Raw genomic sequence first — 27,579 nt, 5'->3', positions numbered from 1 at the left:
GCGCCACGCACAGCAAACTTAAGCTGTAAGAATAAAATCAGCCATGTTATCATACCAGCTGCCACGACCCCTCTCTCCAGTACCCAACCACCATGCCTATCGCTGGGAAGAAGTTCCACCCCCGGGCTCTGCCTGAGTTCTGGAGGACGTTCCGGGAGATGGACGAATGGCGGGCCACTCAGACTGGACCTCAGGCTCGTCCGGCTGAAGGCATTCTCAAGTACGTTCCACGGAAGATTCGGCCTGCTGATATCGCAGGGAAAGGTCGACTGTTGGTAAGCGCCCACTGCTTCAGGTACTCTTCCGACTCTGGGCTCATTGGAAGCATTTCAGGTTTCTCATGACTACAAGGGAGGCTACGTCGAAGATCCCTTTTCCAAGTCGTATAGCTTCAATTGGTGGTTCTCGACGGATAGCTTCAACTAGTGAGCCGTACAATTACCTGTGTCCCTGGAGGTTGACGAACAATCCCAAAGCTTCGCTCACCACCGGATAACCATTCCCCCTCCGGAATGGATAAACGCTGCTCATCGCCAGGGTGTACCTATTCTCGGCACCATGTACGTGATACTCGATCCAGAAACCTTTCTTCACACTGACCATGCACAAGCATCTTCGAAGGTGGAAGCGACGAAGACATCCTCCGGATGGTGATCGGGAAAACACCAGGAAGCACCAGCAACTTCCACGCCGAACGAAACGCGGAGTACACCGTACCAGTTTCGTCGTACTACGCAGAACTCTTCGCAGACCTGGCTGTCGAGCGTGGATTCGATGGTTGGCTGCTCAACGTTGAGATTGGTCTGCAGGGAGGATCAGAGCAAGCACGAGGTCTGGCTGCTTGGGTTGCGCTACTGCAGCAGGAGGTTTTGAAGAAGGTTGGCCCACATGGCTTGGTCATTTGGTACGACAGTGTCACTGTCCGTGGGGACCTGTGGTGGCAAGACAGGCTGAACGCTTTCAACTTGCCGTTCTTCTTGAATTCTTCGGGAATTTTCACAAACTATTGGGTATGTGGCTGATTTGTTGTTCCTTTGACTCCAACTGACTGGCACTTTCCCAGTGGTACAACGATGCACCTCAGAAACAAATCGACTTCCTTTCGAGGGTTGACCCGAATCTCACCGGGCAAACCGCTGAGCCGCATCAATACAACCTGCAGAAGACGATTCAAGATATCTATATCGGTGTGGATGTCTGGGGACGCGGTTCGCATGGTGGAGGAGGATTTGGTGCCTACAAAGCTATTGAGCACGCAGACCCGAAAGGACTCGGGTTTAGCGTTGCCCTCTTCGCTCAAGGATGGACCTGGGAAACCGAGGAGGAGAAACCAGGCTGGAACTGGGCACAGTTCTGGGACTACGACTCTAAACTCTGGGTTGGACCTCCCGGAGTTGTCGAGGCACCTGACCATACCGTCAAACCTGGCGAATACCCCTGCGTTCACGGACCCTTCCAACCCATCTCCAGCTTCTTCCTGACATATCCACCTCCCGACCCGCTAGACCTGCCATTCTACACCAACTTCTGCCCCGGTATCGGAGATGCGTGGTTCGTTGAGGGCAAGGAGGTCTTCCGCTCCGAGACGGGTTGGACAGACATGGACAAGCAGACCACGGTTGGCGACTTGGTCTGGCCCCGACCCAAGATTTATGATCTTCCATCTCAAAATGCCAGTCAGGCTACGTTAAATGCGGCATTCAACTTTAACGATGCGTGGAATGGAGGAAACTCGCTTCAGATCAACCTCACCGTCCCTGGAGGAGCGACCACGTATGGAGCCTACTGGGTTCCCATCCAGACATTCACATTCTCCAGTCGGCGCCAGTACGAAGCTTCGATCGTCTACAAGCCGGGGTTGAGTGGGAAGACCCGCTTCGATGCCAAGTACGAGGTGGGTATCCGAACCATCACAGGGGAAGACCAAGGCAAGATCATCTCCAACACGACGACGGAAGTTGGAAACGGTTGGCGCAAGGTGCACATTTTGTTCGAGATCGAGACGCCAGTTGAAGGAGGGTCCATCATCGTACCTTCATCCATCGGCCTGGTCATTGCAGTTTCGAACGTATCAACTACCGAGCAATTCGAGTTCCCCTTCCTGGTCGGCCAGATTACCATCCACCCCCACCTCCCCGATCGTTACAAGGAGTTCAAGCCGGCCCTCCTGTGGCTTTTGTTCACACCTTCCGCTGGAACTAATAGCCTCGATGGCACCCTCACTTGGGACGTCGTCGCAGCCATTGAACGCCCTCCACCAGTCGAAATTAACAACCCCGATGACGCACAAATCCCCTGGAACCTGCAGCCGACCAAACAAGAATGGTTCCCCGACTTCCTCTACTTCAATGTGTACGTGCTGGAGCTCTTGGATGGTGGTGGACAAGGTCCTCCACAGTGGATTGGCACGACTGGATACGATGGGGAGAAAAAGAGGTTCTTCATCTATGACGAAAGCTTGCCACCGACGTCCGGTTTAAGGAGGTTCACGTTCCAGATCGAGGGCGTCCTGGAGACGGGAGAGTCAACGCACTGGTACGATGCACCGGCTGCGCCGTCGGCAACGGCGGGAGGAGAGCAGAAGCGGACACGACGCACCTCTCTCAAGTCCGTGCTCAGTCCGTTGCGGAGGAAGAAGTCGAAGGGCGATATCTCCGTCGCCAAGTGAGAGAAAGAGAGCGAGAAAAGGCAGAAATGTATAAATAGTCCTTTGTGTTGTACAAATGCTGAACCATGGATTGCTTGTCCGATCCTACCAGTCCGCGAATCCTACCAATTTGCCATCCCAGCTCCACCAAATCATGTCCTCCTGATCTGCGTTCAAACTGTGTTGCGAAGCAGAATTGAGACCATCTCTGTTCGCAAGCCAAACGCCTTCGGGTTTCTGCTGTTTCTTAGGTCCCTTCGCTGGTGGGATAGTATCGCAGGAAGCATCGATTCCGGACTCCGCTAGGAATGCCGCAAGATTTGTATCCAGGGCTTGAGTTACGTTCTGGCGAGGAATCCAGGCGGGATGTGAGAAGTCCCTAGGGGCTCGAATTAGGAAGTGAATTTGGGTGGGAGCTACGAGGACGGAATGAGAGGGAATGACATAGGCATGTAACAGTCTGGACGTACGCATTTCCGAGGCAAGTCCATAGCCACTGGCATCCGCTGCTGCAAGCGTTCGCGAGAGCAGGCGTTCCGCGTTTTGAAGGAAGCGTTGTTCTTCTGCAAATGACACGGTCGGTGGGGCTACTATCCTGGGGCCTCGAGGGACTTCAATCGCGAGAATCTTCCCATTCTCCTTCGATGTCGCCTCTTCAGTTTCGGATGTGTGGGAGCTTCCACCGTCGTTGTCACTGCCATCTTCATCATCGCTCTCACCATCACTCTCGCCTTCACTTCCTTCGCTTTCACTGTCGCTGGGGCCCTCTTCATCGCTCGTTGCTTCTTCGTCGCCACTCTCAGCCTCAGAGCCGCTCTCGTCGTCTTCATCAGTGTCTTCGTCCTCATCATCGTTGCCACCCGTTTGTTCCTCCTGCATACCCCAGATACGCGCATCGAACTGATCCACACCGAGGAAGACCTTTGACTTTGCTGTTCCCAGACTAGGGCCCAACAAGATGGCGACATATGCACGGTGATCCACTGGGCTTGCGTCCTTATTCTCCTTACTGCTTGACCGTGCTAGAGCAGTTGACAGTGCGGTAAACGTCGTCGTCAGATGCGATGACAGCGTGTCGAAAGCATTCAGAAGTTCAGTTCGTTGCTTCGCGGCCTTTGTGTTCGTCTAATGGGCACAAAGTCAGCTCCCAAGTAGTCCAGATGGTTGTATTCGGCAGATACGTACATTCTTGCCAGACATTCGACACAGCTGCTGCACAGGGCTGCTCTTCGAATTAGTTTTCCTCCTGTTCTATTGCGCTGATACTCACAGTGGTGTCTGGTTCTTCAAGAACAGAACCATTGCCAGTAAACTTGTAGCCAGCCGCGCCGCTAAAGTATCCGATATTTTATCGACATTTAGCTTCACAACTGGGATTCTTGGGCTTGGGTTGTTGGCATTCTGCAGCTCCTCGAAGGTTAAAATAGGTCGTGGTGCCACTTGTGGCTTGTCTTCATTTGGCTTCGTCCCCAGTATCTTCTTATTTATTTCCCCATTTTGAATATGTGATAGGTCTGGCGCTGAGGCAAGGCAGCGCATCGAGTCTGGTGGTGGTGGTTTTAGGAGAAGAAGGAACCGTCAAGGCACGGCACCGCGCCGCGCCAAACGAGTCGCGTGCCTTCAACGCGTTGGCGCACGTGCTACGATCGGATTATCTAAGCGCTTCCTCGTTTCGGTAGAATTCCGGAGGTCTCGGACTTCGGGCCCAGAGCGCTTAAGTGGGCGTCTGCTGTCAGAATTCTAGAAAGGGGGTGGGGTTTGTGCGAACGTCTCAATTGAAGTCTGAGGTTCTTGGCCATGAGAGAGCAGGTCCACTCGTGACAGTAGAATGATGGAACCCTGGCCTTGGATCTCAGTGGGAAACCGGGTGAGGGTCTAAACTGCGGGTCGAGCTCGAGCAAAACTACAACTGAAGGCCAGTATCCTTGTCTCTCGAACACTAACTAGACCCACTGTGTCTCAAAGATGCATTTGCTTTCAACTGAGCTTAGACGTAGCCTGAGCACATGGTTCTATTGAAGTACGGTCAGAAGCGCCACAATCGCTGAAGAACTAAACAAATGAATGGGCCTCTCGCCCTTTTGTTCCGAGAGCCACCTCTCGTGAGCTACTTATATGGACTACTGAGGATCGACCTTTGCGGTACTCGGTGCGTCTGATATGGATGGAAGTACCAGCTTCCGATTACTAGTTCATACGATGTAGCTAGAATACAGATAATAATGTACAATGCGTAGTCATGATCGATGCGTAACAGTCGTGGCCTACAATCGCATGTAGGCCGTCATTATGTACTCGATAAGCAGTCCTGTCCAGATAACATAACCAAAAGAAAAGGCGTTGGAAGTAAACTGCGACGAGATGGAATATCAATACGACACATATCAGAGCATCCTTGAGAATGGGTGACGTACCATCTTCCAACAACTCTTCGGGCTGTCCAAGTCGACCTTACTCCACTGCCATCCAAAGTGCGCCATACCTCCGAGGACCGTAACGACATAGTATGTCCAGTGAGAGCCATTCAGATATCCCGCTACGGAGAAGCACCCGAAAGTGATCATGCCAAAGAAGGCCAGAATGACCTTGGTGTACGAGTCGAACAGCACCGCCGTTGATTTGATTCCGGCGTTAACGTCGTCCTTCTTGTCTTGACATGCGTAGATGGTGTCGTACCAGATGCACCAGCTGGGAAGAAGAGTTACATCAATTCGCAACCCTGCAAGACAGTTTTCGACGATCACTACTCACGCCCATGTTCCAGCGTAGAAGACCAGAGCAGGCGTTGGACATTCGCCAGAGATCGCTGCCCATGTCAAAGGGACCCCGATGTTCATTGTCAAACCTGTGAGAATCAGTCAACGTCGGTCCAGCGTTGCAACGGAGAACACTTACCCAACCATGCTTGTGGCCAGTACGTGATACGCTTCATCAAAGGATAGAGACCGGGGAAAAAGAAGATGGCGAAGAAGCCAACTATCCGCCTGTAAAGTTTTCGAGTATCGTAAGTCGTGTGCTAGCGAACACACATTTCAGTTAACACGTACGCAAATTGGTTCAATGGATGAAGCATAGCGACCAAGAAAACCAAGTGCATCAGCAAGAATACGAGAGCTCCTTTCACAGTTGCTCTGCCACTGGCGAGAGGGCGGTTCTTCGTTCGCTCTGTACTGAACGTAAGACTCCCGTTTGGTTTTGTTGTCCTCGTTCTACGTACCGACTTGCCGATCAAAATCACGATCCAGAATGTCATTCCAAATACACCCTGCACTGGAATAATTGTCAAAACCGGGTTCGAGTTCGAAGCCTGCATTCCCGTACACGTACCTCCGAAGAAGATTTGCGAACACAAAGCTATACAGCAATCCCGAGGAGAACTCGAAGAAGGAAAGGTTTAATGTCGTTGCAGCGATGGTAAGCGACCATGCTATAATTAGTGAACCAATGTCAGCCATTTGTCCTCCGGATCAACCACAATGCAAGCGACGACGGTCGAGTCTCGCTAAATGCGTGGTTTGGAGTGAGGCTCACCGAAAGGCCACCAGAGAAGCAGCACCCCTCCATATTTCTGAATGCGAGTAAGTTGAACGTATGGTGCTATATCATGGCCCAAAAGGACGATCGTCGATTCGGGCTTGGTCGTAGTTGCAAGAGGAATTGTGCCATAGATGTGGGCATCGCCATTGGCGAATAACGTAGTCTTATCAAGCTCGCTCATCTTCGACGACCAGCACGAGAGGAGGCGGGGGGATGGGAATGGCGCAGGGAGGGAAGGAGGAAGCGAACCTGAGCACGGGGAATGTGGTTGACAACCTGACGAGCTTTTTATCAGCAAGACCGATGACAACTTCCGCTCAGCTGTAGGCTCCACCTCCGTCTTCGCTATCACCCCGACCCCTGGCGGAAGTCCACAACCGTACATTCAAGACAAGTCCAGGTTCGAACTTCGGGATCTCGATTTCTCCAGGGTTCTAACGGGTTAACAGAACAAGGCTTAACTGCAATTCTACAATCAGAACTCACATCACTCTTGTTCCTACTCCAGAGAATTCGGATCCATAGAAGGGCAGATCTGTCGGGCAACGGAAGGTGGATAGAGCGCCGTACGGGGTAACGAGATGTTCTTAGAAGCCCTGGATGGAGAATTTCCTCAATTCAGGCATGGAATTTCCCATACGCTGCCTTCCACTCTTCCGTAATATGGATCGTAGTCTTCCTTTTGAGATAAATGACATCAAGGTGTTGTGATTCGCGGGCAACTGACCCTTGTTGGTTGTGATAAGAAGTCGTAACTTGATTTGATGCGGGCGCTCACAAGGTCTTGTTACCACTATTCAAACTATCAAGGCCCTCATGGGCTAGACGACCTCGTGAACTGTTGAGAGTAGGTCCACCTTGTAAATATCTGGGTAGAACATTCTATTCGTTCTGATTTCTTCAGTGCAAAGTGCTATTCGGCAATTCGGTGTTCGGACTCCAGATAAGAGAACCATCGCATTTGTATTCAGTCGGTTAGGAATTGCAACGGTCCAAGGAGACGGATGGATCGTTCTATCGCAAGCCTTGACTGTTAGCAGAAGGAGCCGGAGGCCTGCCCTCGACAGTACCCCATTGGATACCATCAAGTCCGAGTGCGAGTCGGCGAAGCTGCGATTGCCCGCCGTCGACCATCAGCGACATTACCACTATATACTGGACCCACAAGCAACAGAAGGCCTGCGGGGTTGAACATGGTAGGCCCGGTGACTGAGTGCTGACGAGAGTTCATCTACAAACTGATGGAAAGAGATACCATACAAAGTCCTAGGCCTCCTAATAAGAGTTGCCGCTCGCTTTAGGCGGCCAAGGTACAACAGATGCTGTCACTGACATTCCGTGTGTACAAAAAACGTAGATCTGTTTATCCACCTTTCAATCACATGAACGACTACTTGTACCTCCTGACGCTTGGAAGTGGAGACTGTAGTCAGACGGCCTATGGGCTTTTGTAAGTAAGTAGCGTTTATGTACTTCTGACAGACGCTATCGATCTACATACTAAGGGCTCCAGGCCCAGGGAAGAGGCACGGACTTTGTGTCCTTCGTCCCGAGTTCCGACTGCCGCGATCTCTTTACTTGTCTGGCGGCTGTTAGTCAAAGGGTCGAAAAAATTGAAACGATATACTGGTGTGCGTTGCTCATACTTAGGCATAGTACAGACCGTTAACACGTAGAGCCATTTCTGGCGTGGAATACGGAAGATAACAACGATTGGATGAAACGAGGCGTTTAATTTTCAACGTCTTGTCAATTTTTCTCAATGCCTCATCTTAGACCGCCTCACTAGTAGCAAGAGGACACACAAGGTTGAGTTGAACTATCAGTAAACGTGATAGGGTGGACGTTAGAGATGAATTTGAAATCCAGTCCTTGCCCAATGAGTTTCATCCGTGCACCAAGGACTCGGTTGAGGGAACAAAAGGATCATGGGCGTTTGCCCCCTGGCCATCTAGCTAAGGGATAAACGATGTACTGTTTCAATGGTTCGCCAGAGGGAAATCAGTTCGACTTTCTGGTAATCGCCGAAATAGTAAGCGCCCAGTGGCGGTGTCGAACCTCACCGATGATCGACGCCCTAATTTCGGCGTAGCTTATTCTCTGAGCGCGATTATCTCCTCAAGAATCGACACTCAAGCAAAAGGATTGCCGACAGGTGTGGATTAACTGCAAACGGAAGTATGAGTCCGGTGATGCGAGGAGAAACTGGGCGCTGTTTCACATTCGACCGTTCTCTGCGGCGGAGTGCCGGTTGGTTAGTATGCGGTTGTTACAGTGCGTTCAAGAGCCCAACCTGCTTTTTCTCTGCCCCAGGAGAGTTCAGAGGTTCTCAGTGAAAGCTATGTTTTGACATTTTGAGTTCGCCTGGCGGTACTAGTAACTCACCTGTCAGTCCAGCTTGTCGCAGGGTACACTTTTTACACGTTATTCAACGTCGCCTAGGAACGGGTTTTATATATAGTGAACAGGTCTCGCGCCATCCAGAATACGTTAGCCTACAACAGTCTCAGTAAGCCCGGAACTTCGGCACATGCAAAGCTGTCGGTCGTCGTGCCATCCCATTGGCACGGCGCCGGCCCTGCCATGTTAGTCAGTAATTACAGCCGTTTGCATTAGTCTTTGCGCGAGCGATGTCGCAGAAACCAATTGATGGCGTGTCGGAAAATTCCGTGGGGTTCCCACCTGCCAGGTTCCAACCAGGTTCTTCCTCGAATACATGGCCGATTTTACGAATTGTTGGTGTGAAAGGGACATTTCGCTGTTTCATACCATTGGAAGTACAAAGAGAGACGGTAAGGGTACGAGGATGAGGCAAACATCTCATACCGAAGCCTGAACGACGGTCGTCGAGCGTGACTTGGGCTGCCATACGGAGTTTTCCGACACGCCATCAATTGGTTTCTGCGACATCGCTCGCGCAAAGACTAATGCAAACGGCTGTAATTACTGACTAACCTACCTTCGATGGGCAGTGGTCCCTTGTTTCTCACGCAGGAACTACTTTCGTTCTACATCCATTGTCCTCTGACAAAGTCCAAAGTAGCCTTGTCGGAATCTGGATGGAGGTAGAAAAGGTAAGTATCAAAAACTCCGCCACCGCTCTTCGTTGACCGAGGTGAGCCGTAGAACTTGAAGGGTAATGGCCATCATGGTATACAGCTAACTGAACGACAAATTAACACGACAGTTGGGATTACCTCCCGATATCGTTGAGATCGCGAGATCCTGCGGAGACTTGTCAGAGACGCAGCGCGCCCGCGTTGTAGTTGCAAAGAAAGAATACGAAAGCAGTTTGGAGAACCTTTCATTCGACCCCACAGATGGCGAGCGCCATGGTGAACTCGAGGGGAAGATTCAAGCCTGCGCAAGCTTGCTCTCCTCGCTACGTCGATTCCCATCCGAGCTTCTGCAGGAGATATTTTCTTACTGCATAGAAGTTAACCAAAGGGCCCTTGATCCGGCGAAGATGCGGCTGGAGGAAGAGGATAGTGGAGAAAACGGAGGGTTGCGGGTGGTTCAGCCATATAGGATACGGGCGGTGTCACTCTGCTTGGTATCCCTGTTGTGGGAGAGAGCAATCCGAGCCTCACCAGAATTCTGGCCACCATTGGCGATGGAGATTTGGGAATCATCCCATTACCCCGAGCATCTAGTCCCCGGGCGGTTGGTCCCAACGTACCAAAGCGCCCTCGCCCTTATGAGAGGCCAGCCGCGAGTGCTTCTTTTGAACATTCGCGGGCAATCAGTCTCACTAGCCGACGAGTCCCTGCCAGAACTACCTCTGGAGCCCGAGGACCTAGGGTTGCGGCCGTACAGACAGCCTCTCTCCACGATCCTTAATGATTCATCCACCAGCTCGCTCACCAAATTAAATGTTTACATTGCACACGTGTTGGACGACATACTTCTCCGCCACCCGTCGATGATGGGGAACCTGGAGTCGCTCGTACTTCAACACCCCGAACAGGATGATCTGGGCGGATTCTCCACTTCCCAGCGACTGCCTCCCCTCCCCAAACTCCGAAAAGCAGTTTTCATTACGCCTACTGACCTGTTCTTCGACCAGCTGGATGTGCCATTCTATCGGCAACTCACCCACCTCTTCGTTCAAGGCATCAGCCCTTGGGCATGGGACGCACTCATGGAAAGCTGCTGCAGCTTGCGCAAGGGTACATTCGTTCTTCCGCAGAACTTGGACGGACCGCAACCCTTACTTGCACTCCCCATTTCACCATTCGACACCGATGAGAAGATTGTCCAGAACGAACTTTCGGAGCTTGTGTTAATCGTCACCCAGAGACACGCCATTCGTCCTAGCCGGTTTCACCATTTCCATTGGCCCAATCTTACGACGCTCAAGCTTTTCTGCTACCCACGGGAGGGTTTCTCCGACACGATACAGACCGAGGAACGGGACCTTATCTTTCCTTCCCTCACACATTTGACGTTGATGGGCCTGAGCCTCACCTACCTCCAGCGGGACCTAACTCCTTTCCTCAAGGCCTCGTCTTCGTTGGAGGAATTAATCCTCGGTCCAAGCTGCGGCAACGATCTCGCCAATTTGTTCCGTCATCTCTCTTCGAGCGTGACGCCCCCTCTTCCCTCCCTCCGCCGGCTCCGAATCAATTGCGCTGTCCCGTTTAGGCTTCCATTTATAGATGAGCCTGTCCACCCAGAAGTGGAGGCACAGGCACTCATGCACATGGTTTGCGGGCTACTCGTCGACCTGGTGGTGTCATTAAAATTTGTAGGCCAGGGAACTGGAAAGGCTGCACCATTGGAGAGTCTCATCTTGCAGATGCTCCCTTGCGAAAAATTGGAGAGACTTGGAGCGCTATTTGAAGAAAGGATAAAGCCGTGGATTTCTGCCAGTGGTGCCAGAAGAGCGCCCCACATGGTTGAAGTTAGCATCTTTGACGCCCCGAGTTTAAGTATATCGGAGTATGTTCCTCTTCCCAAGAACATTGTGCATTGGGACGAGGGTATGATGGACTTTATAGAGAAAGATCCGCAGTACGGTTTCACTGTTCCGTCTGATGCAATGACTATTGTTCTGTAGGCCGACCGCCTACTGTTTTTATACCATTCCGGAATGAATTTGTCTACGTGACTACTTTCCGGAGATTGCAGCCTTCATAAGTACCTTTGCGAGAGCCGTGATTTTAGCGCCCGTGTTCCCTGAGGCGGCCCGCCATCAGCCCGTTATTGATGGGAGCAGACGAGTCGCCCAGCGCGAGTTTGCCTTTTGCTCCCGTCGTTCGCGTCCTCGACGACCTCCAGGCCATATCTTCTCGTCTATTAGGTACCGCTCAAACTAGTCTTCGTTTTTTCTTGGTGCTGATCACTGAAAATCACAGGATAAAAACACGCTGTGGATCCAAAGGGACCCACCTGCTACCTTGCTACTTGCTACTTTACTTCTTGTCGGTTCTGAACGCTACGCGGTCTACGAGACTGCACAGACCAATCTGGCTCAACGATGAGGTTGAGAATCGAAACCTGTCCTACACTTCCACCGCTACGAGTCTGGATCGTCGTACCCTCCCCTCCCCTCCAACCTCTATGCCCATCCACGAGTGCTACCGTTCCACTTCCACCACCCCAATCTCATGCCACGCAATCTCGACTGCAATCACCCAGCCATGGTCATACCACGACTACTGCTCCAACTATCAGAACGATTAAAGATATCAAAAGGAGTGTGATACCTAATTTACCGGGGTTGAAGCAGTTGAAGTTGGATTGGAGGCGGATGGTGTTGTCGATGGAGGGGTTTGAGTTGTTGGATGAGGGGGAGGTTGTGGGGTTGTTGAGGGAGGGGGATTTGGTTGTTTTGGGGTATAGGGAGGAGGCGGTGGTGGATGGTCTGGGTGATGGGAAGGCCAAGGAGAAAGGGAAAGAGAGTAGGAAGAGGAAGAGGGAGGAGAGTGAGAGTGATTCGGAGAGTTCGGAGAGTTCAAGTTCGTCCAGTTCCAGCTCCAGCTCGAGTTCGAGCTCGTCGTCGTCGAGTTCAAGCTCATCATCATCCTCGTCCTCCTCTTCCTCAAGCTCGACCTCATCCTCCAAGCACACCGCCAAAAAACGCAAACCCAACTCCAAATCTAAAGACGAACTGGCTGCTGAACGAATTCTCTCTCTCATTTCTTCCAAACTTCCTTCTGGTGCATCGTCCAAGACTACCTGTGGGCCATCTAAGTTCAGGAAGCAATACGCGAACCTCCTCGCGAAAATGCGGAAACGGAAGAAGATGTATGAGGGTGGAGCCAAGTGGGAGGATGTAGGTGGGGAGGAGCTTGTGCAGGAGGTTGCGAAGTTGGTTGAGGGGTTGGTTGGGGAGGGTGACGAGGAAGAGAGTGACAGTGGGAGTGAGAGTGGAAGTGAGAGTGATAGTTCGTCGAGTTCAGGTTCCAGTTCGAGTTCATCGAGTTCAGCGTCAAGTTCGGATTCGGATTCTTCCTCGAGTGATACCTCCTCGGGTTCCTCGAGCTCTGGATCGTCAGCTCCGAGTGTTCGTGGAGTTGGGCCTTCTAGTTCGAAAGCGAATGGGAAGGAGAAGGCCGTTTCGTGAGTTTCATCCATTCGTTCTCGCATTTTTATCAATTTTTATTCTACGATACTCATGAAACCGTACAGAAAATCACTACAATCCTCAACACCCAAACCTCCTCCCATGCAACCCAAAACCAAAAGCGCACCTCCCGCACCTTCGAAAACCACTAAATCTGTCATTCCTGGTACGGCCACGACCCACGTCCCACCAGGCCTCGGAAAACCTACGACTCATTCGAGGAATGAGAGGAGGAGGAAGAAGCGGAGGGCTGAGAAGGAGGCCGCTGCAGCCGTCGCTGGGAGTGCACCTCCCCCGAAAGGGAGCTCGGATGCTAATTTGGTGCCGTTGGGGTCGAGGACTGGAGTTGGAGTGGATGCGGAGGGCGGGATTGGGATGGAGGTTGACCAGGCAGGGGTAGGTGTTGGTGCGGGTGTCGGTGGAGGCTCGAGTAGAGGGTCTGTCCAGCCGGGGAATCATGCGCAACCACAGCCTACCTCGAGCTCATCCTCCACGATGAAGGGCGCGCAGTCAGGCGCTCGCGCTCTCGTCGTGAACTCGAGCGCGGACGAGGACGCGTTCCCGAAGATCATGATGGCCTCGTTGAGGAATAAGAATAAGAAGAAGGGTTTTTTCAAGCAGGTTATGATGGATAGGTTGAATGGCGGGCCTGAGAAGCGGAAGATTAGGTTTGGGGAGGGTGAGGAAGGGGGTGGGGATGTCCAAATGGACGCGGGTGGACATGAAGAGGAAGACGAGGACATGTACGCGGACGAAGAAGAAGAGATGGGGTACGAAGCCGGTGAATCCTCCGCCACTGGTCTTTCAACTTCCAAATCGACACCCTCGCCGACGAAGAAGCGGGCCTACTCAAGGCCGCGGCTCGTGCCGCCATCTGAACTTCAAGAACAAGGGCGCTTACCGGCGAATATATTTGTCACGAGTGTGGATGTTGAGGAGGGGATGTGGGATGGGCAGCATAATACTGGTTCGCGACCGAAGAAGAAGAAGAGGAAGAAGAATAGGGATGTGGAGGATGTGTTGTATGAGGAGGAGGTAGTGGAGGATGGACAGTTTATGGATGCTGATGCTGATGCGGGTCCGGCTGCGGAGGAAGATGGCGTTATGCAGTTGGTTTACGATGATGGGCCGTATGAGGCACAAAAGGATCAGGAAAAGGAAGGAGAAGTTGATTGGGAGAAGGCGGAGAAGGAGTGGGATAATTTTAGAGTTGTGAAGGAGAAGAGTGAGGTTGTGGTTAGGATGTTGCTCGGGTGGAAGGTAAGCATCTCTATGCCTTTTCCGTCCTGCTACGATAGCCGTGAACTAACGAACTTTGTCTATTCTAGGAACTCTCTATCAATCCTACGACGTTCTCCCCGGAGATGATGCTCAATCTCGGAAAGGTTACGAAAGTGGACGGAGACGGGGACACTTTGACGATTCGGCATGTGAAGAAGCCATTCCAGGGATCGGAGACTGCTATGGCGTTTGGGCTCGTTCAGGCCAGTGAAGGCGAGGAACCAGATTCGGAAGAAAGTCACGAGGAGGCGGTTGGATGGGATGCGGTGGTTGGTCATTGGAGGGTCGTGATCTTGTAATTCCATTCAAGGTGGAGTTGTGTAATGGCGATCGTTGCCTGCTTATTGGCCCCGATGAGTGAGGATGAAGGAGAGAGTCGGGTGTGGGTTTGTCACCATGAGTACGTCAATTTTACAGTAATTGATGCAATAGGCTGAGGGACAGTCAGAATGGTGTCTCCAATGTTCTGCTCTTGAAAAACAGGGTCTTGAGGAATGTTTCCTGCCTCGCGGCGACTGTGGTGCACCGCGATCTTGCCATCGAAAAAGGCAAGTGCCCCTGAGATTACGCGACGCGTCGTGAGGAGGGAATGATCCGGGGACTATGAGTCGGGTCAAGCCGGGAGCCGCCCTGTCACGATTTTCTTCCGTTTTTCGTCGGAATTCCCATGGAATTGATGGGATAGGGTGACGCAGCAAGTCGGCAGTCATTCTGACTTGGATTTATTCCAGCAACCAGCTTGGGCGGGCCAGATCCTTCAACTCGGCCCTTGTTCGATTTCCCTCACCACCACTCAGGGAAGACAGGTTCTTTGGACAACAGTGTTGTTCCTTGACCTAGTCTTTTTCTATTCTCTTCTGTTGTTGACTTTTATATTTCCTATTCGACTCTTAGAGGCTGGTCTTCACAGCCTTCAAGACTAGAATATCGCCCTCGACGATCCACCACAACGGTCTAGAAACGCACCAAAACAACCAAGCATTTGGGCCTACACCCGTGATAGTCGCCCAATATGCTCCCCAAAGTCGCGACGCATCTTTTGCACTCGACGACTCGTAGTGCGGCTGCTGCAGTCCACAACCAGACGAGTACGTTGAGGAATGTGTTCCAGGGTGGTGCTTCAGGTCCCTCTGGTGCTGGCGCGTCCGGCACCAAGTCCAAGTCAACTGCAGGACCCTCGAAATCGAAACCGGTCGCTGCCAAACCTACGACTCCGGCACCCTCCAAAGCTGTTAAACCAGTTACTATCGCGCTTGTGACCGCCTCTGGCTCGTCGCTTGCCTCCCCTGCCGCCCCCACCGCTTCGTCGTCAAGCTCGTCGACCAAGTCTCAAGACTATTTTACCGGTGCGAATCCCAGTGCGCGTGCCGAGAACTCGAACGCTGGCAACAACGGCCAAGGACGATCAAGCTCAGGGTCCAACGGCGGTGCGAAAAATCCGAAAGCGGGTAGGCGCTTCTACACTAGCTATAACGTGAGTTTTTCGGTTCCTGGATATTTTTCCCATCAGGCTTTGATTAACCGCGGACTTGTTGTTTTGTGTAGAGCGCCTCTCGAGCCGTCACCCAAGCCAATGCGATTATCGTTACTGAAGATGTTTCTGGGCTATCATCCCATGAAGATTCGCATTCACTTTCATCACCGCTATCCCCTTCCGCCTCCCAGGAATCTCGTCGGGCATTGCTCAAGGCATCATCCTCAAGCGCTAACGCCAGCGCATCGCAACGCCGCACCAGGTTGAGGAGTTCGAGCGTCAACACTCTCTTGCCTCGAAACGAGAAGGATCAGGATGGAGCGAGCCCCGGCGTGATGGAGAAGATCAGCGTGCTAAAGACTGTGCAGCTCCAGGCTAGGTCGTTGCATGTGCTTTCCGCCGCGGCTACAAAGGCTGCTACCGCGTCTGCGGCCCAACAACCTCCCACTCCAACCTCCTCTGTATCCACCTCGAACGCCGCCGCCCCTGGTGGCGAGGAGCTTACAGTTCAAGTGGAGGTGGAGACTGAGGGGGTTGAGAAGGCTGCAGTTAGCGCCGAGGCTACTCAATCTCAATCACCACCCTCGCCTCGACGACCCGCCTCTCGCTCCGCTTCCCCCCTCCCCCGAGCTCGCTCCCCTCTGAGAAGAAGAAACTCGACGTCTTCTGTTCAACAGTCTCGACCCGCCTCACCTCTCCTGTTCGCTGAAGAGCCAACTCAAGTCGAAGTGCATCTCGCAAGGAGGAACTCGACTGCCTCTGCTCCTATTGACGCTCAGGCCAAGGACGCAAAAGAAGCTCCGGCTTCACCAGCAGCTACGCCCGCCTCGCCCTCCATCTCGGACGCCTCTGCCTCTGAGGTCTCTGAGGCTCAGTCGACCTCCACCAAGGCTACTTCTGTCGCCGAGGAAGGGCACTTCCAGTTCAAGGCCACCTATACCCACCACGGCACCCGAATCAAGGAGGCAAAGGACAAAATTGAGGCTATCGAGGCAGTCAGGGCGTTGATTGACGCCTCCAATCCGCCCCAACAGGACCTCCCCACCACCGTCAGGTCACGCTACGTCTGGCCCACGACGGCGGACTACAACCAGGGGATCCAAGCCTTGCTGCATTACCGTGCCGAAGGCGAGCCCATCGTTGGCATCTTGGAGCTCTACGAGACGCTTATGCGACAGAGCGAGCGACCGGGCGCGGCCATCAGGCCCAACGCGCGGACCTACTTGCTCCTCATCGATGCCTTCACCAAGCGGGACTGGGATATTCACAGGATGATTGTCGGTCTCAAGGCTAACCAGCGGAACCGGGAGGTGAGGACGAGCGCCGAGATGGAGGTTGACCAAGCACAAGCCCCCGAGCTACGTCGCATCCAGTCCTTGACTGCGGAAGCTGAGAACAACTTCCGTAGCGCACTCAGACTCTTCGACGCCGTTAACGAGGTTACGGATGGGTTCAACATTCCGGACCTCACGTTGTTCAAGGCGTTGCTGAGGACGTGTGCCACCCATGGGAACGTGCGCGCTGCGTTGAAGGTGTTTGGTGAGATGGAGTCGAGGCTGGAGAAGGGCACGTATCTTGACGCCGAAACGTACAAGTACCTCCTCCAGGCGTTCACCAACGCTGGAGACTTTGAAGGTGCTGAGAAGGTGTTCGAAGGGTTCAAGCAGAAATGGACCGATGGCCAGATCTTCCAACTCACGGACGGCAAGGTCAGCATTGCCAAACGGATGCAGGTGCAGATGTGGAACCAGATGTTGGAGGCCTACTTTAGGAAGGGCGAGCCTGAGAAGGCGGTCGATTTGTTGGATTCCATGCTCAAGGCCTCTACCACTCCAGCCACCGACGACGCTTCGACCAGCGCGCTTCCTTTGGTTCCCTCCCCGGCCAGCTCGACGTTCACCACCATCATCGGCGGATTCATCAAGATGGGCGATGTCTCGACTGCATATCTCTGGTTCAAACGGTTACTTCAGGAAAACGACACCCCTCACGACGATCCCTTTGTCGGTGCTGTTGATGGACGTGCCATGAAGCCCGATCAGGTCGCCTGGACGCTTATGTTGGACGGACTTGCTACCGCTGGGAAGGTCACCGAGCTCAACGAGACCTTTATGCGATTGGTACAGGGTACTTCGGGAACTGGTAGTGCAGTCAAGGGTACTGGTGGCACTGAGGAGCCCATGTCGCTCGACGGTGTCCGGGTCCTCAGGTCGTACAGGCACCTCGTCTACCTCGCCAACATGGACTGGTTGAAGGACGCACCGACTTCGACACCCGAAGAACTCGAATTCGTCATGCAACGGTTGGACTTTTTGAACTCTACGGTCATTCCTCAAGCTCCCTCAGCCTCGCCCCGCCACTGGGATTTCGGCAATCGTCAAATGGTCGATGGTCTCGCGGCCATGTACGTCAAGTACGGCGCGTTCGAGAAGGGCTTCGATGTCATGAACAAGTTTATCGGCGAGTGGCTTACGCTCTTGAACCGGGCGGAGCGCACCGACGATTTGTGGCAGGGACCTGAAGGACCGGCTGGTGTTGTTTTGGAGGTTCAGAATATGGCTTTGGGATTCTGGGACAGGTGCGCTGAGGCTCTCAATGCGCGCGAGGGGGCCATGCTTCCTTGGAACGTCGCCATTGGTCTGGCGTTGTTGAATGCTGAGAGCCTTGGTTTGAAGATCACCCCTGACCAAGCTGTTTGGTTGTTGGCTTCGTACACCACCTATGCTGCAAACGAGCCTCTCGCACCAGAGGTTGCTCGTCTCCTGCTCGGATGCTCCATTCACGTTGAGACTGCCGGTATTGCTTACACGTGGCCCGCCAGCCTGTTGACCAAGGAAGGTGGACTGACTGCTTCGGTTCTTCAACACATCGCGTCCAATGGTATTGCTTTCGACGACAACCTCACCGACCTCCAGACCCGACTCGACGCTGTTGACGTTGTCTGCCGTGGACACAACCTCGAACAGCGACGACCGTTCTTCACTCACCTCGGACCCAGCTACGCCCAGGCTTTCGAACAGCAGGTCGCCTTGCGCTATGAGGCATTGAAGAACCAGTTGGAAGAGGCTGCTCCCTCGCAACCATTGATGGCCCAGCAACCCGAGAGGATCGATATGGAAGCACTCCCGCAGATGACCAAGAGCTACGGTGCCCTCACTCAACACGCCAGTCTCAGCCGCGACGTCGACCTTTCCCTCAAGAACATGTCGCTTTCTACCGAAGAGCGTGCTGAACGGGCGTACCAACTTTTCCACACTGCCCTCGAGACTCGCCAGGTTGTCCCCCATGTTCCCAGTCTCAGTCGGTTGATTCAGGCTTGTGGACGCTTGGGCCAGCTCGAGCGTGTTCGGGAGGTGTACCATGTCGCGCAGATGATGATCACCAACCTCAGGCACAAGATGAGCGAGGCGAAGAGGAAGGATTTGTGGGTTATGGTTGAGGATGGGATGATTATCGCTCTTGCGCATGCCGGTGATGTTGAGGGTGCTCATGTTCATCGACGAAGGATTTTGCAGTATGGTGGTGCCAACGAGATTGCTGCGACTGGAAGCAATGCTCTCCCGTGGGCTGCTCCTAGTGCGGACGCTTATGGTGCTCTCATCCTCCATATCAAGGACACGACCGACGATGCCACCAATTCGCTCATGCTCTGGAACGAGGCGATGCGCGTTGGAGTCACCCCCAACTTGTATCTCTTCAACAACATCATCTCGAAGCTCTCTCGCGCTCGTAAAGCCGACTACGCCCTCGAGTTGTTCCACACTATGAGAGAGCAGGGTATCGTTCCCAGTTCGATCACGTATGGTGCGGTCATTGGTGCTTGTGCTAGGGTTGGGGACGTCGTTTCGGCCGAGACGTTGTTCCGGGAGATGGTTGAGCAGACCAATTTCAAGCCTAGGGTTCCTCCGTACAACACCATGATGCAGGTTTATACGACTACGAAGCCGGATCGGGAGCGTGCGCTTTGGTACTATGAGGAGATGAAGAAGGCTGGCGTCCATCCTACTGCGCATACCTACAAGGTAAGTTTATAGAGTGTTTGGGTGTTTCGAGTCGGAGCGTGTGCTGATGGTCTTTCTTTGTAGTTGCTTTTGGACCTTTACGGATCGGTTGAGCCTCTCGACATTGCTTCGATGGAGCGTGTCTTTGAGGAGCTCAAGCGAAACCCGCGCATTCAACTCCAAGGCACCCACTTTGCTTCGCTCGTCAATGCTTACGGCTGTGTGCTCAAGGACCTCGACAAGGCTATCGCGACCTTCGACTCGATCCCCTCTCACCTCGTCAATGGCAAGCCTCTCATCGCCGACGCCGTCGTCTACGAAGCGATGGTCAACGCGCTGGTGGCTAACAAGCGTACCGACCTCATCCCCGCCTTCATGGAGCGCATGTCGCAAGACCAGGTCCACATGACGGCTTATGTCGCCAACTTCCTCATCAAGGGCTACGCGAATGTCGGTGATATCGATCAGGCCAGGTCTATCTTTGAGAGCATGAGCGACCCTCCTACTGGTGTTGCTGCGCCGAACAACCATGCTCCTCATGATCCTTCGGCTGCGGGCGAGAGTGTTGGTGTGATGGAACCGGTTTATAGGGAGCCTTCTACTTGGGAGGCGATGATTCGTGCGGAATTGGGTGTTGGGAATAGGGATAGGGCGTATGAGTTGTTGGAGAGACTTAAAGTTCGGTACGTCCATTCGGCTTTCGTTTCGCTCAAGTTGGTTGCTGATCGCTGTCCGTTCTTTGCAGACAATATCCCGAGGCTGTGTTCAACAGGATCAGTGGTGTAATGGTTGACCATTCCACCGTGGTGTTGCCATGATTTTCTTTCGATTTTCGCTCGACTCTGATCGTTCCCCGACGATCGCCAACGCAAACATATAACTTATTCCACGACGCTATTTCGGATTCAAATCATTCGGTACAAGTTCTTAATTGGCAACACAACCACATTACACGGACAACCATTCATCGACATCACGCTTACCATACGATCCTCGCATTGCATTCGTCTTAATTGTATATCAGCATCAGCAAAAACCCAGCAGTACCTTCCGTCGATACTCTCGAGCCTCTTCAAAATGCGCCACCCCCATACGCAACTCATACCCCTCATAGATTTTCTTGCCCCTGCTTGGTTAATCATCCCAATCTATCATTTTCGCATGTCGTTCGTCGTTTACAACCCCACCCCATTCTGTCTCCCATCGCATCATCGTTTTCATTCGTCACGCTTTCTCCCCCTGGACGCTGTAGCATTATTGTCATCATCATATTACCTACGTACATAACAGGTTTATAGCTATCTATGTTTCGAATTGTGTCTTCCTCTTTCTTGTTGATTTCTTACTACTGCTGCTAGCAGGCCGCAGACTATTGTTACTCAGCTCCTCCCTGTCGACGTAGGTCGGCTACACCAATTTTCGAACGAATTATTCTTTTCTTGTACAGTATGGTATCATGAACTATAGACATGAAGTGATTGGTTTTGGAGTTTCCGTTACGATGTTTTGTATGTAGGCTTGGACGAGGATGATGATAATGTATAGACGATTTTGGATGAATAATGAGCTGCCAGGGATGAGGTTTGAACGCGTGGTGTCTTGTGCTGGTTTGCCCGAATTGGGCTAAACGCTGCCTTTTTGGGAACGACATGGCATCGAGCCTGTGACGGGATGTAGCACGGTGGCTGGAAGCCCTTCCCGAATGTGCCGGGATGGTGGAAGCAGGTCGGTGCTTTGACCTTGACACTCGGAACGCGTTTTTGATAGCAAGTGTTTGCCTCTGCTTTTACATGAAAGGTCCTTGTAGGATCGCTTCGAGGTACTGTGTAATTTTCACGCGCTGCTTTGTCAGAACACTAGCCTGAGCACGTCGCTGGTTTATACAATAGCGTCAAAGGTAGCATAAGTGACAGTCCGAATTATATAACAGGAAAATGAATGCCTCCACTACTATAAACTGTGTCCCCGTCGAGAGTAAATTTCGCCGCACGAAGATGAGCAAACGGACCACTGCCCTTTCTTTGAGGATCCTCGACAAAGTTGGCGAAAGACTGGACTGAAAAGAGCTCATAGTCCTCGTGGCCAAATGTAGTCCAAACCTCGAATTCAAAAGACTCCAACCGAGGAAGGAACGAGCCATTACCGGACCTTTGCCAAAGCATGGCGAAGAAGCGCTCGTCGATGCCTGGGTCCGTGGTGATGCTGATTTTTACGGCGTTGAGATGCGGAAGCCCTGCAAAGAGACGGACCATGCTCTCATTGGAAAGGCATGTCACGTAATCAAGCACGAGGCTTTGCAATTCACATGCCGGCCAACCTACTAATGCAAGCAGCTCACCGACAAAATCGCCTTGGTAGAGGAATTCATCTTGACATTCGTTGGATAGACGAAGAGAAACGAGCGAAGGACAGATTATCGAGCGGATCTGGTTAGGGATGAAATCCGCGTCACCCTCGAGATCCAATTCCTCCAGGAAAGTGTGTCGGAGAGCGGTCGATGGCCGGGCTGCAGAAGTAACAAAGGTGGAGTTATCGTACACGTTAAGGCTGAGCTTCTTTAGGTGGGGGGCACGAGCGAGGATGTCCCTCACCATAACCAATGAAGTGTTATGGAATACACTTTTAAGGGACAACTCCTCCAGGGACTGGGAAAGCTGATCTGGAAGCCGGTAGGTCGATGTTAGGTGGTGTGATAACTCGGAGCTGAGTACCATTGCCTTGCGAAGATTCGGGAAGAGTTGGGGAAGATTCCAATTATCAGCGCTGTACTGGACCAGTACAGCTCGAGTGCTCCCCATAAAGGTGTCGAAGCAGAGGGAACGCACGTTTATAAATTGATTGGGCAGTCCGACCGCCTGTGCCATCTCCCAGAGGTGCGGAAACCACCTTTCAGCGTGAGACGGGTCGTGGCTTCCTGCGAATTGCACGCCCAAGTGTTCCCAGCGGGACCCGCACGAGGCAATGCGTCTGAGAATGCTGCTGAACTGATCATTGGAAATCTGGGCAGCGATGCATAGGCGCAAAGTTAATGGCAGATTTCTCGAGTTCGCAACTGCTTGATCGACTCCGCCTAGAAACCTTCCAACATGATCGGGACTCGAAACGACGCAGGCGACATGAGTCCAAAGGGTGGGCGTTCTTTGAAGTACATTATAGAAATAGCGGCAGACTTGCATGTACTTGATAACCTCAAATATGGAGATGCCAGAGGGGTGGGAGTTAGCGAGAGCTATAATGTTATGGAAAATTTCTACCGGTAGAGATAGAATCGGTGGTCGAGGCTGAGCGAGCTGTCGAGACATTGTTTTGGAGGGTCGGAAGACTGTGAGCAGTAGTAGGATCGAGACCCAGACGGTTGCATGCCTAGCTTTTATCCGATGTTGACGTCAAAGCGTCCCCAAGGGCGGGGGATACTTTGATGGCAGTCCCATTTGTCCGCTTTGACATGGTCCTGGCATGAGCCTCAGCCACAGAATGGTGCAAACCTCCGTTGTCAGGCAAAATAGTCAGCCTCGCTTTAGGGATCGATTAACTTGCACGGTCTCAAGATGATGTGATCTTGGCAGAGGTATTTCGTGGTTAAAGATGTCACCGCAATGCCGTGTTTTGTAATCCCGAAGTAGTGCCAAGGTACCAGCTCGCCATGAGTCCGAACGTCCATTGGAGCACCGGTCCAAACGTATTCAACTGCACGGCATGCAGACCTCCAGGATGTTCACCGATCGGTTGGCGATGTCGAGTCTGTTGGTCTCCAGATCAGTTTGGCAACACAATAAAGCTATAGCCCAAACTTAAATGAAATGTGACTACATAGGTGCGTGGGTTGCCTGGTTCGGGTTTATTGCTGCTTTTTGTGAATTGCCGGACAGTCTGAGCTTACACCAAGTTCCAACTGAGGGAATTGTGGATAAATGACGTGAGGCGAGCGCTTTACAAGGGCAGTCGGACTTGCTTCCAGGTGTTGTCAGACGGGTACTATTACCCATTATATGGCTTGTAGTACACTGGGCCAATTAATTGAATTTATGTTTGGAATGCAAGCATCCGGAGTGCTATTACGATTTGGAGTAAAACTGTATATGGATAGCAAAGGAACAGTCTACTAAGGTCGGCTATAAGCTACGCTACGGGCAAACTTAAGCGACGCCGCTCGAAGATAAGCAAATGGACCACCACCCATCCGCCGAGGATCCTGGACGAAATTTATAAAGGACTGAGTGGGAAAGGTACCAGAGCCCTCAGTCCACACTTCCAAAAACTCCAATCGGGGCAGGATCGAGCCGTTGGTTGACCTTTGTAATGGCATGGTGAATAGGCGCTCGTCGATATCTGTGCCCGTGATGCAGATCCTGATCCACGTGAGGTGTGGAAGGCCTGAAAAGAGTCGGACCATGTCCTCGTTGGAGAGACAGGTAATACAATCGAGTTCGAGGTATTTCAACTCGCAACCGGATCGACCTATCATCTCAAGAAAGTCTCCCACAAAATCGCCTGCGTAAACACCGTCTTTCCCCTTACTTCCAAGGAAGAGGGTACCGAGGGATGGCAAGGTTAAGGTTCGAATTTGATTTCCGATAAAGTGAATTCCGGCATCAATCTCTAGAATCTGAAGGGAATGGTGTCGGAAAGGAGTTGAATTCGAAGTCGGAACCCCAGGAGCGTTAAAGGTGCTACAGTCGCAGGTGCCCAAATTTAGGTGCTTTAGGTTCACGGCGCGAGCCAAGATCTCCTTCACCATGAGTGGTGGAGCTTCATTGAAGACACCGTCAAGGTGTATCTCTTCAAGGGACGTGATGGCAAACTGAGCGGGTAACTGGTGGCCTGATGCAAAATCCAACCCAGTGAGCACCACCACGCGAAGGTTCGGGAAGAGTTGCGGAAGATTCCAATCATCAAGATTGTAGAAACTCGGAACAGGGACGTTCGTGATAGGCCCTTCGCCTCCGTGGTCTGGCGCAGCTCCCGACACGTTGATAGCAAAGCACTGCATGTTGGTGAACGGAGTTGGGGATCTGGCCGGTGCCAGGTGCGAAGCCCAGCTTACAGCGCGGAATAGGCCGTTGCTGTCAGACACATCCAAGAGCACATTGTCCCATCGAGACGATGACGACACAATGCGGCCGAGGATGCTGTTGAGCTGGTCGTCGGCAAGAACAGCAGCGATTTCAAGTAACAAGCCCAGTGGGAGACTGCCTGAGTTACTGACGGCGAGGTCGATCCCGCGGAGGAGCCTTTCAACCTGACCAGAGTTCGAAATGAGAAAGTAGACCTTGGTCCAGAGGGTTGGGTCTCCGCGGAGCACGTCGTTGAATCGGCGGGAGACCTGTGTGTACTTGATGACGTCGAAGACAGTGACAGTGGCAAGGGATATGATGTTGAGGAAGACCTCTACAGGGAGAGAAAGGATGGGTGCGATACGCGGAGCAAGCTGTTGCGACATTGTTTGGAAGATTTTACTGAGAGTAGCCTATGTTGAGACTTGAAAGAACCAGAAGGCTGGACAACTGACCTTTTATACCATGGCATACTTGACCACTTTGACATTACATACTGACTGTACTTAGATAGTAGCAATGGCGTTTACTCGCTTTGACCGTCACATTGGGAGGTCCGGGTAGAAGGGCTTTGACCAAATAAGCGCCCGTATAGTCGAGGTGCTTTGACATGGCGCATTTATTCATTAAGACGTTAGGGTAATGCGAACATCGTTAAAGAAACACAGACATCAGATACTCGATTAGAATTCCACCCCACATGATGTACCCAAATGAGTACGCGTTCGAGGCGAACTGGGAGCAATTCTGTCAGCTTGGACCGAACAAGGCTCAGATCTAGAGGTCGGACTTACCATCTTCCAACAGCTCTTGGGATTGTCGAGATTGACACCCCTCAACTGCCATACGAAGTGTGTGATCCCTCCGAGAATTGTGACGAAGTAATAAGGGTAGCTCGCTCCGTTGAGGTATCCCGCCGCGGAGAAGCACCCGAATGTTAGGATACCGAAGAAGACAAGGATGGCTTTCGTATACTGGTCAAACAGTACCGCGGTAGATTTGATGCCAGCGCTGACATCGTCTTTCTTGTCCTGACACGCGTAGATCGTGTCGTACCATATGCACCAACTGCGGACTCGAGGTGAGCGTGGTTAGGTTTGTGAAGGGAAGTGACTTACGCCCATGTACCGGCGAAGAAAACGAGATCGGGAGAGGAACACTGGCCGGTGAGGGATGCCCAGGTTAACGGAACTCCGGCGTTCATCGCCAAACCTATGTAGACGGTACGATAAGCATGGGTAAGCTTTCGTGGAGTAGAACGAAGGGCGCACCGAGCCAGGCCTGTGGCCAGTATGTAATCCGCTTCATCAGCGGGTAAAGACCTGGCAGAATGAATATGGCAATCAAGCCAACCGCTCGACTGGAACTGACGTTATTCACAACGTAGGTGATGAGATTGCGCTGGCCACGTACGCAAAGGTGTTTAGTGGCTCGAGCATGGCGACTAGGAAGACTAGGTGGATCGAAAGGAACACAAGAGCACCTTTCACCGTAGCTGCACCACTTGCCAACGGGCGATTCTTTGTCCGCTCTGCTCCAGTATATCAGACATGGCGATTGAGAGGAGACGTCTGAAGGCCATACCGACTTGCCGATCCAAGTCTCTGTCTAGAATATCATTCCAAATGCATCCCGCGCTGGAAGCATTAAGTCGTCAGCACTTTCTCCAGAGCGCGTGGGTTATCGGCGAGTATGTGGGCGTACCTTCGGAGCAGATTGGCAAAAACAAAGCTGTAGCCGAGATAGACGAGATACGTCGGCAATGGCAGTTTCAAAGCAGTCGCAGCGATTGTGAGTGACCAAGCTACATTGAAATAACCGAATTAATATTAGCTTCAAATGAGCCGGATCAACGCCCACTGCCGCCACTTCGATTGACAATATTGCCCCAGAATATGGACGTGGAGCGGGCGGCTAACCGGAGTGTTGGACTCACCAAAAGGCCAAAATAAAAGCAATGCGCCGCCGTATTTCTGGATACGGGTCAGTTGGACCCAAGGGGTAATATCGTAGCACAAGTAGATGATAGCTTGTTTGGACTTGGGTGTTGTCGGGGTGGCGATCGCGCCATAGTCCGAATGGGGAAGTTCGTTGGGGATCGTCTTGTCAAGGTCGTTAATGGTCATGTCGCAGCGTCGGAAGGGGGAATAAAGCGGAGAGAAGGGGTATTCGTACAGGGAAGAACCACCCGCTGGTTTGGGGAGTGAAGGCAGTAATCAGCCTGCTTTTATCCGTCCACGGTAGTAGTACCAGAACCGGCGCTCCTGTTGTCCTAACAAGTGCACCCACAGAGAACCTTCGTTTTCTGACTGAGTCGTGTAGACATGCACACAAGAACTAGTACACAACCTCCTGATCTCTATTCATTCCGTTGGGGCCAGCGCACAATTTATCCGCGATTAGAATGCTGGCGTAACCTCTCTGCAGATGATCAGTGTCGTTTTGACACTCCCCTTGAATGACTGTCGTACAAGTAACTGACAGCGGACTCACGGAATGACCTTGTCCCGTTCCAATGGGTATTGAATGAGAGGATAGACGTCATCCAACCGTCAACGAGGCGGAACGGCAATATTCCTAAGAATCACCGCAGTAAGAGGAGGTTACTAATTGTATACACTGGTATCACTCGCCATTGAGACAAAAGGTCAGCCTTGCGTTGATATGGTCGGCGATAGATTGCAGTGAAGAACCATCATTCCGAGAGCCCGGAAAGAACGTTGTCTGTGGGGGTTGTTCGTGATCATGGCGCTATCAGAGGTTACCGTTGTGTAAAGGCGTCTCGACATACAATTAAAGTGGCCGTAACGAGTTGAAGCCTCTCGTACTCTTGTGGTGTCTCCTGGTGCCTTGTGGCCCCAGAGCATGTGGATGGTGCAGGATATCTACGGCCACGAGGTGAGAGCCAAGAGAGGCCGCAGTCCACTCACTATCCCGATGACTTATGCCCGATAGTCCAACGCAGATACGTCTCGATGCACAGTATACCTGGGCATCGATGAGAGTCATTGAAGGCC

General features: G+C 52.3%; 9 protein-coding genes across 9 annotated transcripts; 4 read left to right on the top strand and 5 right to left on the bottom strand.

The window, feature by feature from the left end:
* Nucleotides 1-92: 92 nt before the first annotated feature.
* Nucleotides 93-2,668, top strand: CC1G_11102 (hypothetical protein; the record flags this gene model as incomplete). Its single annotated transcript, XM_001839350.1, has 5 exons — nt 93-275; nt 334-425; nt 477-560; nt 611-1,010; nt 1,064-2,668. 5 exons carry the CDS (start codon nt 93-95, stop codon nt 2,666-2,668), a joined length of 2,364 nt encoding a protein of 787 aa, XP_001839402.1.
* Nucleotides 2,669-2,985: 317 nt separating this feature from the next.
* Nucleotides 2,986-4,092, bottom strand: CC1G_11103 (hypothetical protein; the record flags this gene model as incomplete). Its single annotated transcript, XM_001839351.2, has 4 exons — nt 3,918-4,092; nt 3,833-3,869; nt 3,118-3,772; nt 2,986-3,026 (listed from the first exon to the last, which is right to left on the bottom strand). The coding sequence occupies exons 1-4, from the start codon at nt 3,947-3,949 to the stop codon at nt 2,986-2,988; spliced, it is 765 nt and encodes a 254-aa protein (XP_001839403.2). The 5' UTR covers nt 3,950-4,092.
* An 819-nt stretch (nt 4,093-4,911) lies between these two features.
* Nucleotides 4,912-6,365, bottom strand: CC1G_11104 (prenyltransferase; the record flags this gene model as incomplete). Its single annotated transcript, XM_001839352.2, has 8 exons — nt 4,912-4,998; nt 5,062-5,335; nt 5,399-5,492; nt 5,543-5,631; nt 5,695-5,812; nt 5,865-5,917; nt 5,975-6,074; nt 6,179-6,365. 8 exons carry the CDS (start codon nt 6,363-6,365, stop codon nt 4,912-4,914), a joined length of 1,002 nt encoding a protein of 333 aa, XP_001839404.2.
* A 3,285-nt stretch (nt 6,366-9,650) lies between these two features.
* On the top strand, nt 9,651-11,243 carry CC1G_11105 (hypothetical protein; the record flags this gene model as incomplete). The annotated part of the gene is made up of 1 exon (XM_001839353.1): nt 9,651-11,243. The coding sequence occupies one exon, from the start codon at nt 9,651-9,653 to the stop codon at nt 11,241-11,243; it is 1,593 nt and encodes a 530-aa protein (XP_001839405.1).
* A 420-nt stretch (nt 11,244-11,663) lies between these two features.
* CC1G_11107 (hypothetical protein) lies at nt 11,664-14,332 on the top strand (the record flags this gene model as incomplete). The annotated part of the gene is made up of 3 exons (XM_001839355.2): nt 11,664-12,748; nt 12,818-14,012; nt 14,081-14,332. The coding sequence occupies 3 exons, from the start codon at nt 11,664-11,666 to the stop codon at nt 14,330-14,332; spliced, it is 2,532 nt and encodes an 843-aa protein (XP_001839407.2).
* Nucleotides 14,333-15,045: 713 nt separating this feature from the next.
* Nucleotides 15,046-20,326, top strand: CC1G_11108 (pentatricopeptide repeat protein; the record flags this gene model as incomplete). Its single annotated transcript, XM_001839356.1, has 4 exons — nt 15,046-15,507; nt 15,579-19,529; nt 19,593-20,191; nt 20,254-20,326. The coding sequence occupies 4 exons, from the start codon at nt 15,046-15,048 to the stop codon at nt 20,324-20,326; spliced, it is 5,085 nt and encodes a 1,694-aa protein (XP_001839408.1).
* Nucleotides 20,327-21,427: 1,101 nt separating this feature from the next.
* Nucleotides 21,428-22,810, bottom strand: CC1G_11109 (hypothetical protein; the record flags this gene model as incomplete). The annotated part of the gene is made up of 1 exon (XM_001839357.2): nt 21,428-22,810. One exon carries the CDS (start codon nt 22,808-22,810, stop codon nt 21,428-21,430), a length of 1,383 nt encoding a protein of 460 aa, XP_001839409.2.
* Nucleotides 22,811-23,610: 800 nt separating this feature from the next.
* Nucleotides 23,611-24,948, bottom strand: CC1G_11110 (hypothetical protein; the record flags this gene model as incomplete). The annotated part of the gene is made up of 1 exon (XM_001839358.1): nt 23,611-24,948. The coding sequence occupies one exon, from the start codon at nt 24,946-24,948 to the stop codon at nt 23,611-23,613; it is 1,338 nt and encodes a 445-aa protein (XP_001839410.1).
* A 268-nt stretch (nt 24,949-25,216) lies between these two features.
* Nucleotides 25,217-26,888, bottom strand: CC1G_11111 (4-hydroxybenzoate polyprenyl transferase; the record flags this gene model as incomplete). The annotated part of the gene is made up of 8 exons (XM_001839359.2): nt 25,217-25,297; nt 25,357-25,630; nt 25,681-25,774; nt 25,834-25,884; nt 26,147-26,199; nt 26,267-26,366; nt 26,499-26,753; nt 26,852-26,888. The coding sequence occupies 8 exons, from the start codon at nt 26,886-26,888 to the stop codon at nt 25,217-25,219; spliced, it is 945 nt and encodes a 314-aa protein (XP_001839411.2).
* Between the last annotated feature and the right edge of the window lie 691 nt (nt 26,889-27,579).

This window comes from Coprinopsis cinerea (assembly GCF_000182895.1).
Source record: "Coprinopsis cinerea okayama7#130 chromosome 5 map unlocalized cont3.5, whole genome shotgun sequence".
In the NCBI taxonomy this organism is placed as follows: Eukaryota; Fungi; Basidiomycota; class Agaricomycetes; order Agaricales; family Psathyrellaceae; genus Coprinopsis; species Coprinopsis cinerea.
Note: the sequence above shows the minus strand (reverse complement) of the source record. Positions and strands in the feature narration are given on the sequence as shown.